This window comes from Tamandua tetradactyla, chromosome 15, assembly GCF_023851605.1.
Source record: "Tamandua tetradactyla isolate mTamTet1 chromosome 15, mTamTet1.pri, whole genome shotgun sequence".
Lineage (NCBI taxonomy): Eukaryota > Metazoa > Chordata > Mammalia > Pilosa > Myrmecophagidae > Tamandua > Tamandua tetradactyla.
Genome location: NC_135341.1, coordinates 36,896,082 through 36,913,394, shown reverse-complemented (window position 1 = coordinate 36,913,394; position 17,313 = coordinate 36,896,082). Strand labels below are relative to the sequence as shown.

The 17,313-nt window shown below is 44.5% G+C and overlaps 2 protein-coding genes across 2 annotated transcripts in view; both read right to left on the bottom strand.

Moving 5' to 3' along the window:
- Positions 1-8,868: 8,868 nt before the first annotated feature.
- Positions 8,869-10,098, bottom strand: GPX1 (glutathione peroxidase 1). The gene is made up of 2 exons (XM_077129319.1): positions 9,699-10,098; positions 8,869-9,425 (listed from the first exon to the last, which is right to left on the bottom strand). Exons 1-2 carry the CDS (start codon positions 9,957-9,959, stop codon positions 9,066-9,068), a joined length of 621 nt encoding a protein of 206 aa, XP_076985434.1. The 5' UTR covers positions 9,960-10,098; the 3' UTR covers positions 8,869-9,065.
- Positions 10,099-11,249: 1,151 nt separating this feature from the next.
- Positions 11,250-17,313, bottom strand: part of RHOA (ras homolog family member A) — an 87,660-nt gene continuing 81,596 nt past the window's right edge. Inside the window, exons 5-6 of the mRNA XM_077129318.1 lie at positions 13,336-13,466; positions 11,250-12,482 (exon numbers count right to left, since the gene is read on the bottom strand). Coding sequence (XP_076985433.1) covers positions 12,309-12,482; positions 13,336-13,466 — 305 coding nt within the window. The 3' untranslated portion in view covers positions 11,250-12,308. The remainder of the gene's footprint in view (positions 12,483-13,335; positions 13,467-17,313) is intronic.

The following is a 17,313-nucleotide window of genomic DNA, read 5'->3' as shown; positions in this document are numbered from 1 at the left end:
GCGCCTACGCACGCACGCACGAACGTGCGCGCACCCGAGGCCACTTCGTGCTGCTTTGCTGGTCTGCGGGTCTCTTGTTTTTCGCCCGATCTCCCCTCACCGCACATTGTGCATTGCTGCTCTCCCACCCGTACACAGTGGAGCAAGGAGGGGTCTGAAACAGGAGGCGGATGGGAATAGCTGGAAACGAGTCGCCAATTCCTCCTGCCCTCCGGCCTAACTCCTGGCTGGCTAGCTGTGTGGCCGGCCAGATCTCCTTCCTTCGCTTAGGTTGGTACCTAGTGCAGACTCCGAAGCTCTGTCCAGCCTGGTAATCTCCAGGAGATAGCCTGCGAGTCCTATGACCCCTCGTGTTCCTCTTCCCGGGCTGTGAGGTTACCCTAGTCCTAAGCCCGGTGACTAGCTTTTCTCGTTTTTACTCCTGCCATTTCCTCTTGTTCAGCATGAGACCTTAAGCAAGTCGTGAATTTCCCAAACAGGCGACCGGGGGACCTGTCCCACGAGCCCTGCAGGGATTCCAGGAAGTGCCCGTTGCCGCCAAGGTCTTGGGACCAGGACTTGACCTTGTGGTCTTATTAATAGTCTGAAGCAGTCTGTCACCAGAATCAACTAGTCCACGGCAAAATTTCGCAAAACCAATGCGTTCCCACACTGAGCTTTTTCAGGGAAACAAGCAGCTACAGAGGGATAATAGCAACAGGGAAGAAGAAAAGGGGAGGTTCGAGTATGTTCTTCACCTTTAGGTGCCCAGGCATCTTCTTTATTTGTTCGAGACATAATGTACTGAATACGGTATGTATTCCACACGCTTCTCCTCCTGGCGGGGGAAGTAAGCCCAGAGCAAGGTGAAGGTGGGGCAGCTGGCATACGTGAGTCCCCATTTATTTGTCCTCAGAGAAAAATAAGATTCAGTTCGTGCCCTTAAAGAACATGTAATCTAATAGAGAAGTATCGACAAATGACCAAATGTCAACCATTGTGTTGTCAGTTCAATAGAAAAATGAACAAAACGCTGTAGGAGTGCCAGGTGCGACTCCCAGCTGTGAAGTGGAATCTTTGACATGAGTAGCATTTAAGTGTGATCTTGAAGAGCTAGGGGCACATATTACAGAAGGGGAGACTAGAAGGATCAAAAGAGAATTTCTGGAACAGGCAAGGCAGGATCACAGGGTGGGGATGAGGCCAGTTAAGCTGGGCACAAACTACTGAAAGTGCCTAAGAGGATCTAAAGCTGGAAAGGAGGCTGAAGGAACCGTATGTCTTGTCTTAAAATGGCAAGCACACATTGTAGAAGGTTTTGGAGCAGAGATAAAATGGATAAGTGTGCTTCACACCCACAGTGGTACAGCCAGGAGACTCATTAGGAAATTCTCACTGAGGAGATAACTAAGGGAGGAGAGGAGAAATAGATGAGGCACTGTGTTGGGGTGGAAGAAGGGCTGGCAGTGAGAAGGTGTGGTAGTTCATTTGAACAAATTTGCTACTTTTTAAAATGCAGTTTTAGTGAGATATATTCACACACCATACTAACCATCCGAAGTATACAATCACTAGTTCACAGTATCAAATTTGCTAATTTTACATTGAATTTTGGCTAACTAAAATTAGTTACCACTCCCTGGGACATCCATCAGGCACCATCTGGCAACAGAAGCCTCTTGGCAGCTGGTTAGGTAACGGGAAAATAAATTTGTAATTAAAATTGCCTTGAGTAACTGCATAGCACTTAATCCCCTGCATCGTATGATGATTCTACCACTGGGGAATCAACCCTGACAACCCATAGTCCCCTCCTGTGAAAGTTCTTTGAAACTGTAAATATGTTATCAAACAGAAACACTACCTTTATTCCTGTTATTTATGGTGAAAACTTTTGGGTCATGGACATTACTTAAGAACCTACATTGAAGGGTTACTTTTTCCATCTTTTTTTTTTTTTTTTTAGCAGTTTCTCCTTATACCATTATGGCATGGGTCAGAGACTGAGGGAAGTAGGACAAGTCTTTGGCACCAGTCCTGTCCCTAGAAATGAGGACAAAACCTACTTTAAAAAAGGAAAATTTCAGAAAATCTTTTTAAACCAGGAACTGTTTAATGTTCTTAAATGGCTATAAAGTAGTACACTAATTATGGGTAATTCCTTAAAAATGAAGATTGCAAAGAACCGGTGGTTAACAGTGTGAGAAATAAAGTGAATCTTCACATCAAAAGATCATCGTTTCCAAAGATTTTAAACTTTGTTAGTGAGTTTGATTAAAATACATTTTTTAAAAATTTGAGAACTAGAAACAATGAGCAAAGCCTGTGTTTCTTGCTATTGTGAGAGTGACCTATGAACTAAGTAGGAAACAGCAAGAATGAGTGACTCAGCCCAGGAGGTACCCTGGCCCCAGGACTGTGCTGTCTGCTGAGCCATTTCACCCAAGGAAGAAGTATAAATCTAGTAAGGTGCCCAGGTCAAACTCCAGGGGTGTACAACCCACCTGTTGCAAGGGAGCTTGGGTCAGAGAGAGAAAGCAGGAAGAGAGCTAGAGGGAAACAGGCTTGATTGGACACTGCTGCTGGACTTTGGACTGTGATGGTGTTCTAGTTTGCTAGCTGCCAGAATGCAACACACCAGAGACGGATTGGCTTTTAATAAAAGGGGATTTATTTTGTTGGTTCTTCAGAGGAAAGGCAGCTAACTTTCCAGTGAGGTTCTTTCTTATGTGGAAGGCACAGGATGGTCTCTGCTGGTCTTCTCTCCAGGCCCCTGGGTTCCAACAACTTTCCCCGGGGTGACTTCCTTCTGCATCTCCAAAGGCCTGGGCTGAGCTGCCAGTGCTGTGATCAGGAATGCTGCGCTGCTTAGGCTGTGCAACATTGTGTTCTCTCATTTAAGCACCAGCCAATTAAGTCAAACGTCACTCATTGCAGCAGACACGCCTCCTAGCTGACTGCAGATGTAATTGGCAACAGATGAGTTTCACATACTGTTGGTTCATGTCCGCAGCAACAAGACTAGGTATGCTCACCTGGCCAAGTTGACAACTGAATCTAACTAACACAGATGGTCTAATCAAGTATTTGTCAGGTCTGAGTGTGCAACATTTAATCTTTATTTGGTTCCAAATCATAAAGTTCTTTTTTGGCTAGGACTACTGCTTGTCTATGCCAGACTGGAGTTGGCCCTCCTAAGTCACCCTAGGTTCAAACTTGGCCAGTGATTACAAAGCATACATGGCAGACTCATTCTTTCAGAATTCAAAAAATAGTGGGCACCTTTTAATCAGAGTTGACAATGGGTAAGATTTATTTTTGGTTCCCCTTCTTGCCTATGCATCCTCAACCTACCCAGGGGACTGTGAAAAGGTAAAAGGCTCTAGAAATAGACTTTAGAAGGGGACTATGAAAAAGTAAAAGGCTCTAGAAATAGGCTTTAGAAGAACTAAATGTCTCATTAGTATTTTCTAACCTCTATTATATAAGGATTAGGTTACCGGGAAGGTGTCAGAGGTAAAAAACTGAACGAGTCTCACAGAGATCAAGTGGGATCAAGATAATTCTACAAAGGTGCAGGCAGATACATTTTCCTGCATTGGGAACTCATGCTGTTGGACAGATTCAGTTCGGTTCTGCCACTGTTGGGCAGGGAGGGTGTGGTACCCTGGACACATTTGTGGCCAGTGTCTTCTCTTCTTCCTCTAATTCCATTACCATTAATGTCATAACCATGAACAGATATTTAGATGTTGATTTGTATTTGTTGTTTTCCCTTTGCATAGAGTATATTCTTAGTAGACATTTCTTGGATTAATGAATTAAAAAGTTATCCACATATTAGTCATTCTTTCATTTGACTAATAGTACTTGAATATCTGTTATATGCACACAGTCTCTACCCTCTAGGGGATCACAACCAATGTGGTTGGAGAAGACGGCTACACCTTTAATTACAGTGTTGTATGTTGTGTGATAAAAGGAACATGGAGGTTCCTGCTGTAGACTGTTTACTGGTAAAGAAGTTTAAGTGACTGGTATAGGGAGCAAAAGCAAGTTTAAAACATTCCCTTTGGCCTTTAAGGATGGATGATGAAGTCTGCTTTAAAGGGATGCTTTAAATTCACACACACACATACACGTGCACTCACCAAATGCTAGAGACAGAAGAAAGTGGGATAACAGGTGCTTCCTCTGCAACACACTCTTCAAGAAGATTCAGAACCTCTTCACCTGCCTCCTCGTGGTCATATGGGCTGCCGGACTGTAAGATACCTCCCAGGGCAGGCTGTACTTCTCCTTGGACACTGCTCAGGTCTCTAGATGTCTGGGTCAAATGGACCTGCTTTGTGCTCTCCTCCTACCCTGGCCTTTCAGGGCACAACTATAACTGGTCTTTGCCTGCAGGATGTAAAGTCTGCCAGGCCCCTGTCCAGCACATCACTGTCATATCATGTCAGTCTCATTGGTACTTCTGAATGTAAATAACTGAGTACCCAGAAGGAAGTGGCTTTTGTTGGTGGCTTTGGTGTTTTGTTTTTGTTTGCACATGTGACAAACCTAGGGTTGAGGTCTTGGAGAGCCTAAAGCTGAAGGATGTCAGGACTCAGGGTTTGCTTTTGTGCAGCCCTCTTGGCTTTCCTTTCCTTCAGAGCCCCAAGTTGACTGGCTGCCGTGGTCCTGAGCATTCTAGATACACTCAACAACATCTACCAGCAAGAAGCAGGAAGGAACCTTCCTTTTTTCATCCCCTTGGATCACGGCGCTCTTAGAAGACCCCATACCTCCCTGCAGTCAAAGATCAGATCACTTGCCCCTGCATTTGCAGGGACTGAGAGGCTGGTTAGGAAAGCAGATTCTGCTAGCCAGCCAGGAGAAAGAGCTTTGGAATGTATGTCCAGGAGTCGTTCTGACCTGCACATATCCTCTCTGGGAGTCAGTACTAATCATGTCATTGCAGTGTAATGGCTCCTTGGGCAAGGATTTCTCTTGTTTGTGCCCCCAACTCCTAATCCAACAGTACCTGACATAAGGCAGGTGTTGAGTAATTTGTGTAGCCAGCTCTTACTTTAATGCCACTGCCAGCCCAGGCATGTCACATTTCTGTGTGCGAAGCATGCTCTTTTGGTGAGTGTAATAAAAACATACCAAATTCAGAGAAATCTGACAGGGATCATCGTCTGCTTCTTATAAATCTATGCTGTATTCTTTTTTTAAAAATAGACTAGTTTTTTTTTTTTTTTTTAGGAACAATTACAGGTTTACAGAAATATTACACAGAAAGTGCAGGGCTCCCATATACTATCCCCACACAGACACAGGCACAGTTTTCCCTATCATTAACATTTTGCATTAGTGTGGTACACATGTTACAATTAATGAATCAATATTATTAGGATTATTTCAGTAACTAAAGTCAATATTCTACATCAGTGTTCACTCTGCGTTGTATGGTTCTATGGGGTTTTTAAAATTTTTATTGTGGGAACATATATACAAGACAAAATTTACCATTTTAACTATTTTCAAATATATAGTTGAGTAACGTTAATTACATTCACATTGTGCTATCATCATCACCACAGATTACCAAAACCTCCATCACCCCAAAGAATAGGTACCCATTAAGCAATAACTTTCCATTCACCCCACCCCCTGACACCTGGTAGCCTGTATTCTACTCTCTGATTCCCTGAATTTTCGAATTCTAGACATTTCATATAAATTTCATCATACAATATTTGTTGCACATAGAGCTTCTCAATGAAATCCCTGATGCACTGACTACTGGGCAAGCACTGGCATAAATGGATGCAAATATCTCAGACAGGCCCAGTTTTGTCCCTGACCACTTGAATTGCTGTGACCACTATCTTCTCTAATCCTGAAATCGCACTTGGGGTTTTTGCAAATTATATTGTGGAAATTTTAGCTGGTATTTTTTTACCAAGTATAACCCAGAAGTTAAAACTTAAGAAATTTATTAAGTTGGATCATGCTGGAATGCTTCTCTAAAAATAAGCTTTCAGAAAAAATGCATTGAGACAGTAAGAATAAGAAAGTCATCTGATCAAGGGCTAATTTGCAAGAAGTGCCTGACCTAACTTTATCAGATTTAATATATTAAAAGAAGGGTATTTCCGGAAGAACTGCTAAAATGGAAGCTTCTGAACCCAGTTGAGTGATAGCAGGGCCCTTCCCTTCTCAGGTCTGTGGTCTAAATGTTGCTGGCTGCTCCCAGAGCAAGTAATATCCTTCAGCTACTTCTGCATGAACCAGAAGCTAATGCAAACTGTGATTCCTACTCTTGCTTAATTTGAGCTGCTGATTCAGTGGGGTGGGGTGAGAGCCAGTAGTGGTTACACAGTTGAATGATAGAATGCGTGGGTGTACATATGCGTTTTAGGGAAGTATGTCCACTTTCTTGGCGAGAAAGATAATGAAGTCTTAACTAATTTTATTCTGAGTCTTCCTGAAGTAGAGAAGGTTGGAAAGAACTTTCAGTTAAAGAATGCAGGCAGCTTGAAGTCTTAGGAGGAATGTTCTCTGCCAGGGTCAGCCATGCTGAGAACTTGGCAGTTTCCTTCCTGCATAAACTGAGGGAAAAGAAGTGGGGGAGGAGGGATGAGTCACCAGGAAGCCTGGGGGAAGAGGTTGGAGTCAGTTTGGAAAGCCCCTGGTTCTCATCCTGAGCCTAACTTGGGCGTAGTCTAGGCTGCACTTACTCTTTACAGGAAAGGGGAAAGAGTTGGGGCTGGAAGTCACGGGGTAGTCTCCACATGAGATCAGTTGTTTAGCTGGACCCTAGGTCCCCAGTCATCCTCTTTGGAGATGGGCTACATAACAAAGGTTTTCAGAAGCACTCTGGTGATTCTTGGGCACCATATATTTAGCTCCTAGGACAGAACCTGGTACATACCTGGGGCACTTGGCTATCTGGCTTCAGCTCCAGTTGCCCCCGAAACTGTACTTGCTGAGGAATATTCAATCTACAGGCACTCGTGCTTGCTGACCATTCTCCTTCATGAAATGTCCCTTCCCTCAACTCCTTTACTCCGGCTGCCCCTCCCTGTCACTTAACCTGGTTAGGTTGTGATTCAACTGACCTCAGGCCTAGGCCCCCTAATTTTTTTCTTGCCACTCCTCAGGTAACCTCTTATTCTTAAAGCACCCTGCACTAAATTTTAGAACTCCAACACACTTTTAATAAGTGTTGGCTTAGCATCCTTCTGCCTTCTTAAAGGCTGTATCCCTGGCACCAACAGAGCACAAGGCAGAGAGGACTGAATAAGTACTGGGCAATAACAGTAAAAGTCTGTTGAGGAAGAGAAGGATGTAGGGCTTAAGAGGTTACATATGGAATAAAACCAGGTGTATAGGTTGCTATTCTCCATTATAGAAGTCAGATTTGGAGTCCACAAATACATGATCCTCAAAAAGTCTTAACCCCCAGTCTGAGTGGAAAGTTTTCCTCTTTGTATTAACAGATAAACACTTGTGATGTGTATTTATGTTAAGCCATCTGGGCCCTCAGGAGATGGTCAGGCCACCTCCTAGATTCTCACCCTCTGGAGATGCAGGCCAGTCACTATAGATGCAATCAAGACTCCTGGAAGTTCTGAGAGGAGCATAAGTAGGGTGGGTCCAAAGGTAGTGCAAACAGTTCTGCCTGGGGAACCAAAAGCTGAGAAGGTGGAAACCTGTGGGCAGAGGGAGGTGGACCTGTACTGGAACTCTGAGGAGAGAGAGGAAGCAGATAAGGGAGAAAACAGCCCTTCACACCCCCACTGAAAGGGGGCAGAGAGAGGAAGCAGATAAGGGAGAAGATAACCCTTCACAGCCCCACTGAAAGAGGGCAGAGAGAGGGTGGCCACAAAAACAGCCCCTGCTTAGGGCCCGAGAGAATGTTCTTAAATGTTGGTCCAGATGTAGGGATGTGAGCCAGTTTAAACACAACTGCTGGCCCTAGAATCCCTGGCCCACATTTTGAATTTGGTGAGTGACATTGCCAACATCCCTATGGCTCCGTCTGCCTAATCAGAAGCTGCACCAGGCCCTACAGGGTACCCTGCATGTGATAGGAAGTGGCCCCAGGTCTGTCATGAAAGATTATGGGTGGCAGGGTCAACAGATGGGAAAGTTGGACCAGAGCCATGCCTGAGTAGTAGCAGCTGGCCTCCAAGATGTGCCCCTATCCTGAGCCTGACAGCAGTTGCACCTGCTAAAGTGCTGAGCAGGGTATAGTCAAAAGGGCCAGTTATAAGTACATTCTTCCCACTCTGCATACACAAGAGGCAGCCACCAGTAAAAAGTGTCAGAGTAGACATAAAGGCTGGGTAGGAACACAGAAAGTTCTAACAAAGTAATGGGAAAAGAATTTGTAATACTGCACAAGGCTTCAAACTGTACAAAATGGGCTTGTGTGAGACCAACACTTGGAATGGCAACAGACTCTAAACATGAGAGCCAATGGTGAAAGGCTTTTGTTACTTTTGTGATGGTCATTTCGGTGTCCAGCAAATACTCAGAAAGGAGAGGCCCACTGCTGTGGGTAGATAGTCAGTCCCTGCCGGTGTCTCCTGTTTTTTGGAGCGTTTGATATTACTACAGTGCCTTCAAATAGCCCTATTGTATGCCCTGGCCGAGACACAACACAGACAGGAGCCAGACTTTCCACACAGGGATAGGTGGATTCTACACACCATAGACAGAAGGATGGCCAAGGAAGAGCACTTGGCCAGGGCACTGGCAGGAGCGTCTTTCCAGCTGAGTCTTAAAACTGGGCTAGAAAGGCCTAATAACTGGAAAGGGAACTTAAGCTCCCAACCTTAAGACAATCAGATTAGAAGGAAGTATCCCCAGATAACATTGAAGGACACATGCACACACTTTTCTTCTGACTCCAGACATTTTATTAATGTGGAGATTTGCCTTGATCAAGGAGAGGGAAGGCTGGGATGGACATAATCAGCACCCATCTCGGGGTATTTTCTCAGGCTTCAGGAGTTCCTCCGTGCAGGTTTAGAGGAAACACCATCATCGATGAAAACCCCTTGTAGGGGGGAAAAGGCTGTGACAGGGGTGTCTTAGGCAAGGCTGGGGCCCTGGGACAACAAGGCCTCTATGTCAGGCTCGATGTTGATGGTCGGGAAGAGGCGGCTGTACCTGCGCACCGGCACACCGTCGGGGCCTACCAGGAACTTTTCGAAGTTCCAGGCGACATCGTTGCGGCACACCGGAGACCAGGTGATGAGCTTGGGGTCGGTCATGAGCGAAGTGGCGTCGTCGCTGGGCACGGGAAGGGCCTCTCGCAAGAAGGCAAAGAGGGGGTGTGCCTGTGCGCCATTCACCTCGCACTTCTCAAAGAGAATGAAGTTAGGCTCAAACCCGCTTCCCGGTCGGACGTACTTGAGTGAATTCAGGATCTCTTCGTTCTTGGCGTTCTCCTGCGGGAGAGACGGGCAGCTGGAACTCGGGAACTGGAGGGGAGAGGAAGCCTTCTGATTGCCAACAGGGAGATTTTTCGATGAATCACCGGGCCTTTGCTCTCCTGGCACAGCCCCAGGGAGGACCTGAAACTCAGCTGGAATGACGCCCAGAGAGAAGCAAGCCTGTGGCTGCCTTACGACGCCCAGGACCTGGGGATCCCAGGCCCAGCGGACACCCGGCCGGCGACCCCAACCAGCATTGCACACCCACTCCCGCCCTCCCCGACGTACCTGATGCCCGAACTGGTTGCACGGGAAACCGAGCACGACCAGGCCCCGAGGCCCAAGGCGCCGCTGCAGCTCATTCATCTGGGTGTAGTCCCGGACCGTGGTGCCTCAGAGCGACGCCACGTTCTCGATAAGCAGCACCTTGCCTCGCAGCGAGCCCAGGATCACAGGGTCTCCGCCGGCCAGCGGACGCGCCGAAAAGGAGTGTACAGAGCGCGGGGCCGCCGGCGCGAGGGCGGCTACCGCAACCGGAGCGGCACACATGCTGTGAAAACCTAAGTGCCGCCACGAGAACTCTGGCGCCAAGGCAGACTAAGTGCAGCCGCGAGGACTTTGAAACAAAGGCAGAAAAGCCTAAGTTGCACCTCTTTTTAACTGGCCGGAGGCAGAGTCACATGGAGTTCGCGCTTTTCCGGCCGCCCCGCCCCACGAGGCGCGAGGGCCCCGCCTCATCCGGCCTTCACCCTCCCCAGACCGCCTCTAGGGCTGAGCAGCCGCGAGGAGGGAGGGAGCAGCTGGGCAAAATGCGCCCACAGGATGGGCGGTGCCGTGAAAAAGTCTGGTTCCGCGCAGGCAGCGAATAATAATTGACCTATTAACTGGAAAGGGAACTTAAGCTCCCAACCCTAAAACAACTAGATTAGAGGGAAGTATCCCCAGGTAACATTGAAGTACACGCACACACTTTTCTTCTGACTCCAGACATTTTATTAATGGGGAGATTTGCCTTGGGCACCCTCTTTCTGGACCCTCGAGAACCAGGGATCCTCCCTCATAGTCAGGGTGTGGGGCCCTGTCTGAAGAAATTGCCAGTGGCAGGGGCAGCGGAGGGCATTGCTCGTGCCCACGATCTGCCTATCCAGGTCCTTACTGTCACCACGTCTGTCCTGCGGTGATAATGTGCTTGACAGCTGTTACCAAGGCAAGTCTCTATTCACCGAAGCGCCTAACCTAAGAAGGGCAATATGGGTGAGGGTGGGTAATTCAAGTGCAGCAGATAGGGCATCTACACAAGCCTGTCTTTCCTCACTCCCCTGTGCTCTAAAACTGCCAGTCCAGATGCCCCATTGTCTTCTTCCTTCCTTTGCACCATCAGTGCAGCTTAGGGCCTTTCCAGGTTTTCTAACAGCATTGGGCCTAGGATAGTCCTCGGCCCCATGTGCCCTACCCCAGCCTCCTGAGGGTCAAGGAAACTCGGGCAATTTCAGGCCACCTTCCATCCCCAGGCAACTGAAGCTAAGGCATGGAAAGAAAAACTGAAAACGGACAGGAAGTGGAGGAGGATACTACTGATTCTTGAGTGCCTGATTCACTTCATGTCTCAGGTTGGCTACACTACCAATCCCCATTCTGAACTTGAACTTGACATAGGATAATCATATTCGTATCCTTGGGAAGAGCTGGTTGGTGCTAGGTAAGAAGAGGGAGAAGGTGCAACTGGCACTTGAACATTGACAGAATTTCTTCAGGGTGTGCTAGATCAGGAGGGCTGTCCTCTTCCATCCTCCCACACCAGCCCAGGAGTGAGCAATACAAACACCAGGATACAGAAAGTTTAGAAAACTGCCTTTATTCTATTAGTAGTTGGAAAAATTAACTGGTACAGAAAAAAAGTTTAGCTGGAGACAAGAGAACTGGTGACTCCTCCTCAGGGAGGAAACCTGGATACAGTGAGGAGAGAGGAGCGCTACGATTTAGAGCCAGACTCTGCAGTCGAGATGAGACAGCTTAAGCCACCTTCCAAAGTGTCTAATTGCCTCAGGCATGAAGCTACATTCCTATTTACTTAGCCCAGCTCTGGGGAGAGAATACTGGGATATGTGGGGCCTAAAAGGGGGTCACATGGCCATCTTTATCAGAGAAATTGACAAAACGGGAATTTTTAAAATGAATTTTCCATCTGACTTTATTTTCAAATACACTTAAAAAAAAAAAACCAATACACCTTCTGCAGAATTGACAAATATCAGTATTAGGAAATCCAATTATACAAAAAATACTACATCTAGTCTGGACAGATATATTTATTTTTGGTAACATACATTAAGTGGCACTAATTACACAGTAACTATAAAGTAACTAACATGAAGTCACAGAACTGTATTTGCCACAGCTGCATGGAGTTGGGCGTTTCTGGCTGAGGACACTTTAAAAAAAACTGGATGTCCACCCCAGAGCTATGCCAATGAAAATATGTTTAGGAGGAAAGCTCTGAAGTGGTGACTCACCAGAGTACCTAGCAGCTGAGAGATGATAGGCAGGCCACGTTAGTTATAAAGTAGTTACAGCCTAATTCACAAAAGTTACCAACTTTTTCTCTTTCTAGAAAAAAAGCAAGAAGGTAAGAAATTCCTTGAAGTAGCGCCTGGTGTGCCAGGTAGGAGTGCAGAGGAGGGCTGTTAAAAGCTGTGTCAAAGGGACCCTGATGGGCCAGACAGGTTGGATGTCATTAATAATCATGGTTGGCTTCTAAAATACTGGTAGCAAGATGACTTCTGATTTGTAATCTTAGGTAAATTATAGATAAATGAAAAAGGCCAGTAATCATACACTAAGATTAATAAACAGCACTTCAAAAATTAACCGCGTGAGGGTTGTGCTTGCAGCAAGGTTTCACAAGACAAGGCACCCAGATTTTTTCTTCCCACGTCTGGCTTGCAGAGCCGCTCTTGTGGCCATTTCAAAAACCTCCCTCACTCCATCTTTGGTCTTTGCTGAACACTCCATATACCCAAAAGCACCAATCCTGTTTGCCATATCTCTGCCTTCTTCAGGTTTTACAGGTTCCTAGAAAAGAAAAAAGCACTTCTGGTTAACAGTGTCACAAATACAGAGTAAACAGGTGCAGAGTACTCAAAAGCAGCAAAAGATTTTTAAAAGATGCCAAACTCCCAAATTTGAGCCCCATCTTATGAAATTCTGAAAATAGTATGCAGTTATTCCACCAAAAACCATGAAATCCCTACTATATGGGCTCCTCTCTGGGAAGAAGGGAGAAAGGGAACAGTCAGAGGAACCCTGGAAGGTTAAGGAATCAAGGGCAAAATTACTCAAGTAAGCCCTTGTGTCTTCCTATAGTTAGCTTCAAGGTGGACAGAATGCTTACGGATGGAAATAGATCCTGACCTTGACATTCAGATAGAGAAACCTCAGTGGGAGAACCAGGGCTGAAGACTTAAACACATACTTCCTAGAGGGGAATCCTTGCTAAGGGGCCATCTTAGTTCTAAGAGGTCAAGATGCCACCTCTGTCAACTGCCTTTTATAAAATGCTCTGTGCATGGCTAGACTCTGCCTTAAGGATTTCTTGATCCTTAAGTTGCCACCATAATATATCTTGGCCTCGGGAGATCTACCAAGGTAATAAGTGTGGAGAAAAAAACTGCCTAAAAGTTCTTGCATCTGCAGCACAGACCACTACTGTGATGGTTCCTTCTTAGGAACACTACCTCACAGGAGATGTTACATCTCACAGGACTAAACAGTCTTGGGGAACTTCAGGGTTGGGTGGAGTGAGACTTGTGGGCCACTCTCTGAAACAGTTTGGCCTGTGAGGGTTTCTGCCACCCTGCACAACCCCCACCATCTTGAGGCCCTGGTTCAAGAATGCTACAAGAAACAGCCCTGCCCCAGACCATGCCTGCTTCATCTTGGCTAACTCCCGCCTTGTGTGCTCATCATTCCGAAGATCTTTCTTGTTCCCAACCAGGATGATGGGTACATTGGGACAGAAATGCTTGACTTCTGGAGTCCATTTCTCTGGGATGTTTTCTGAAAGAAGCAAAATACACAGAATTTGGAGATATATAAATTTAAAAGAACTTTCTTTGTTGGGCATTCAGTGGAATCCCCCTGTAAAACCACAGGGAAAAAAGAAATCGAAACATCTTCTCTTATGCAAAGAATCACTAACTTTTCTGAGTTCCACCAAAAGAGTACTGCTGAGCTTCTCTTGAAATAGATCCCAGGTGAAGGCTTTAGAGGAGCAAAGGATTCAGAATGCAAGGTGGCTCCACAATGACACTGCCTACCCCAAAGGGTATCCCTGACACTGCTACCAGTTTCACCCCAGCTTACAGGTGGGGTCCTATTCTGGGGCCTCAGCTGGCCCAATGTCCACTTGTTCTCTTCCACCTTGCTCATCGGCCCTCAGTATGACCAATATGTGGATTACTGGTGTTTCAAATGGTTCAAGAATGATTTTTGGAAATGAGTAATGGAACCATCTGCAGCTTCTTGGCTACACCATACTAACTGGAAAAACTGGTTTCACATCTTTGTAGACAATGGATTTGGGTTCAATTCCCACACCATCTTGGGCATCTCAGTCTCAGGGATGATTTTATAAAATGGGGATAACAATAGTACCTACCTTATTTAGGGATATTATGAGGATTCAAAGAGTTAATGCATACAAAGTACTTAGTATGACAATCATTCAAATGCTACTGATTTATCTGAGAATGCATTTTAGAAATAAACTGTTCCATATCTGATTTCAAAGCAAATTACCAAAAGGCAGGGTTACATGACTAGAAGACCATGCCAGTAAGAATGAGGTCAGAAAAATCTCTTTTAATTCTTCAGTACCCAGGATGTACACTTTACCACTTCCTTTACTACAGCAGCTACAGGGTTATAATATCACTAATATGACAACTTGAAACCCAAAGCCTCCTTCTGGAAAAAAGTGGTTCTCAAAGAAGTGCAGTATCCCAGTCCTCAGAGCAAAAAGAGAAAAAGGCAGTACACACCTAATGATAAAGCCAAACAGCTTCAGTGCTGAACCTTGCTCTCAATCTTGTACCCCTGTGGTCAGTAATCACCCCCATTCATGGTCAGTTTTTACCTCAGGTGCTAAAAGTGATCTTTCTAAAAAGTTAAGTGAGATCAAATTACAGTTATTCAGACCTTGCAAGAGCTCCCCCATTCTACTCTTGATGAAGAGAGGCCCTCCTCTTCCCACTCTACTACAGCTACATTGGATTCTTCTTTTCTAGTTCCTGTCTCAGGATCTTTGCACTTGCATTTTCCCTACCTTGGAAGTTCTTTTGTTGGCAATTTGTGTGGGCCTTCTCTCACCTCCTCAGGTCTATGCTCAAAGGTTACCTTTTTATTGAGACTGTCCTTCACTAGCCTATCTAAAACAATATACCACCATGACCCACCCCATACCCAGCTCTGCTGCTTTATTCTTGCCATGAGATTTACTGTTGTTTTTTCTCTTCTCTGCCCTGTCCCCACTCCGACCACCATCTGGAATAGGAGCTTCATGAATAGTACTCAGTAATTATTGCTGACTATAACAGCCACCGAACCCCCACTTCATGGCATGTAGGAATGAATTGCTTCTGCTTTATCCTCATTTTTGATGAGCAATTTTCAAACCTAATTTTTTACTTTTTAATTCCATGATATTAATAATCTCTCCCATCCCCAAAGTCATATGAGCTCATCAGGAGCACTTCAAATGGATTTATAGTGGATTTTTTGAGGGATCTTTTGTAACTGCAGAAAGTCAAAGAAAAGGAACCTTTATTATCTAGATCAGTGGGTCAGTAAATTAAAGGCAACGCAAATCTATTTTTTTTTTTAATTCTGCATTATCAAAAAAAAAACCCAACATACAAACAAACATTAACATTCTTAACATACAAACATTCCATTTATGGTGTACAATCAATGGTTCATGATATCATCACATAACAGTATATTTATCACCATGATCATTTTTTAGAACATTTGCATCACTCCAAAAAAAGAAATAAAAAGAAAAAAGAAAAAACACACATACCATACCCTTTACCCCGCTCTCTCATTGACAACTAGTATTTCCATCTACTCAATAGATTTTAACCTTTGTTCCCCTATTTTTTTCTATACTCCTTGCCACTCCCTTTCATTGTTCACAAGTATTCGAATGTACTCAATTTATTTTAACATTTGTTCCCCCTATTATTTATTTTTAATCCATATTTTTTACTCATCTGTGAATATCGTAGATAAAAGAAGCATCAGACACAAGGTTTTCACAATCACATAGTCACATTGCAAAAGCTCTATCATTATACACTCATCTTCAAGAAACATGGCTACTGGAGCAGAGCTCTACAGTTTCAGGGACTTCCCTCTAGTCTTTCTAATACATCTTAAACTAAAAACGGGATATCTATATAATGTTTAAGAATAACCTCCAGGGGCCACGGTGGCTCAGCAGGCAAGAATGTGCGCCTGCCACGCCAGAGGACCCGGGTTCAATTCCCGGTGCCTGCCCATGTAAAAAAAAAAAAAAAAGAATAACCTCCAGGATAATCTCTCGATTCTGTTTGAAATCTCTCCGCCACCGACACTTTATTTTCTCTCATTTCTTTCTTCCCCCTTTCAGTCTAGAAGATTTTCTCGATCCCTGGATGCTGAGTCCCCACTCATTCTAGGATTTCTGTCCTGCGTTGCCTGGGAGGATGACACCCCTGGGAGTCATGTCCCACGTACAGAGGGGGGGAGGGTGGTGAGTTTGCTTTCTGTCTTGGCTGAGAGAGAGATAGGCCACATCTGAGCAACAAAAAAAGTTTTCTGGGGGTGACTCTTGGGCCTAAATTTAAGTAGGCTTAGTTTATCCTTTGCAGGGATAAGTTTCATAGGAACAAACTCCAAAAGGCCTATTGATCTGGTTGTCCCCACTGCCTGTGAGAATAGTAAGAATTCTCTAAATGGGAAAGTTGAATTCCCCCTTTCTCGCCATTCCCGCCAAGGAGACTTTGCAAAAACTTTTTTATTTATTGTTCTAATCACCCTTAGGATTTATTGAAATATCATTCTAGACAAACCTACAAAATCTCATGCCCTATTCAAGGTTCCATGTACTTATGGTGTTCAATCAACCTGTTCATATAAGTTATATTAGGAAATGCATTAGTCAAAATATATATTTTGTACCAAATGAACTTTTTCTTTAGTCTCACACATAAGTTAAAGTTTTAAAATATGAATTACCATCTATTTTCAACACCCTGCCATATGGCATTCCTTTGTTCTTCCCCATGCAAAATCAAATTTTTTTAATTTGTACATTTAGTCACTATCATTGTATACTCTAGGCATTCCTAGATTATACCATCTTTATCATCTATCATTACTTCTGATTTCATTTGTGCCCAGAGCCCTCCTCTCTCTATCATTCTCACATTCAGCTTCATTTAACATACTAACAGTATTGTGCTACAATTAGGTAGAATTTTGCTATCCATTTCTGAATTTTTACAATCAGTCCTGTTGCACAACCTGTATCCCTTCAGCTCCAATTACCCAAAATCTACCCTATTTCTTTCTCCTGATGACCTTTGTTCTTAACTGAAATTCTACAAATTCATTCATTAATGCTAGTTCCTATCAGTGAGACCATGTAGTATTTGTCCTTTTGTTTCTAGCTAATCTCACTTAGCATAATGTCCTCAAGGTCTATCCATGTTGTTAAATGCTTCATGACTTTATTCTATCTTACAGCTGAGAAATATTCCATCATATGTATATATCACAGCTTAGCCACTCGTCTGTTGATGGACATTTGGGCTGTTTCCATCTCTTGGCAATTGTAAATAATGCTGCTATAAACATTGGT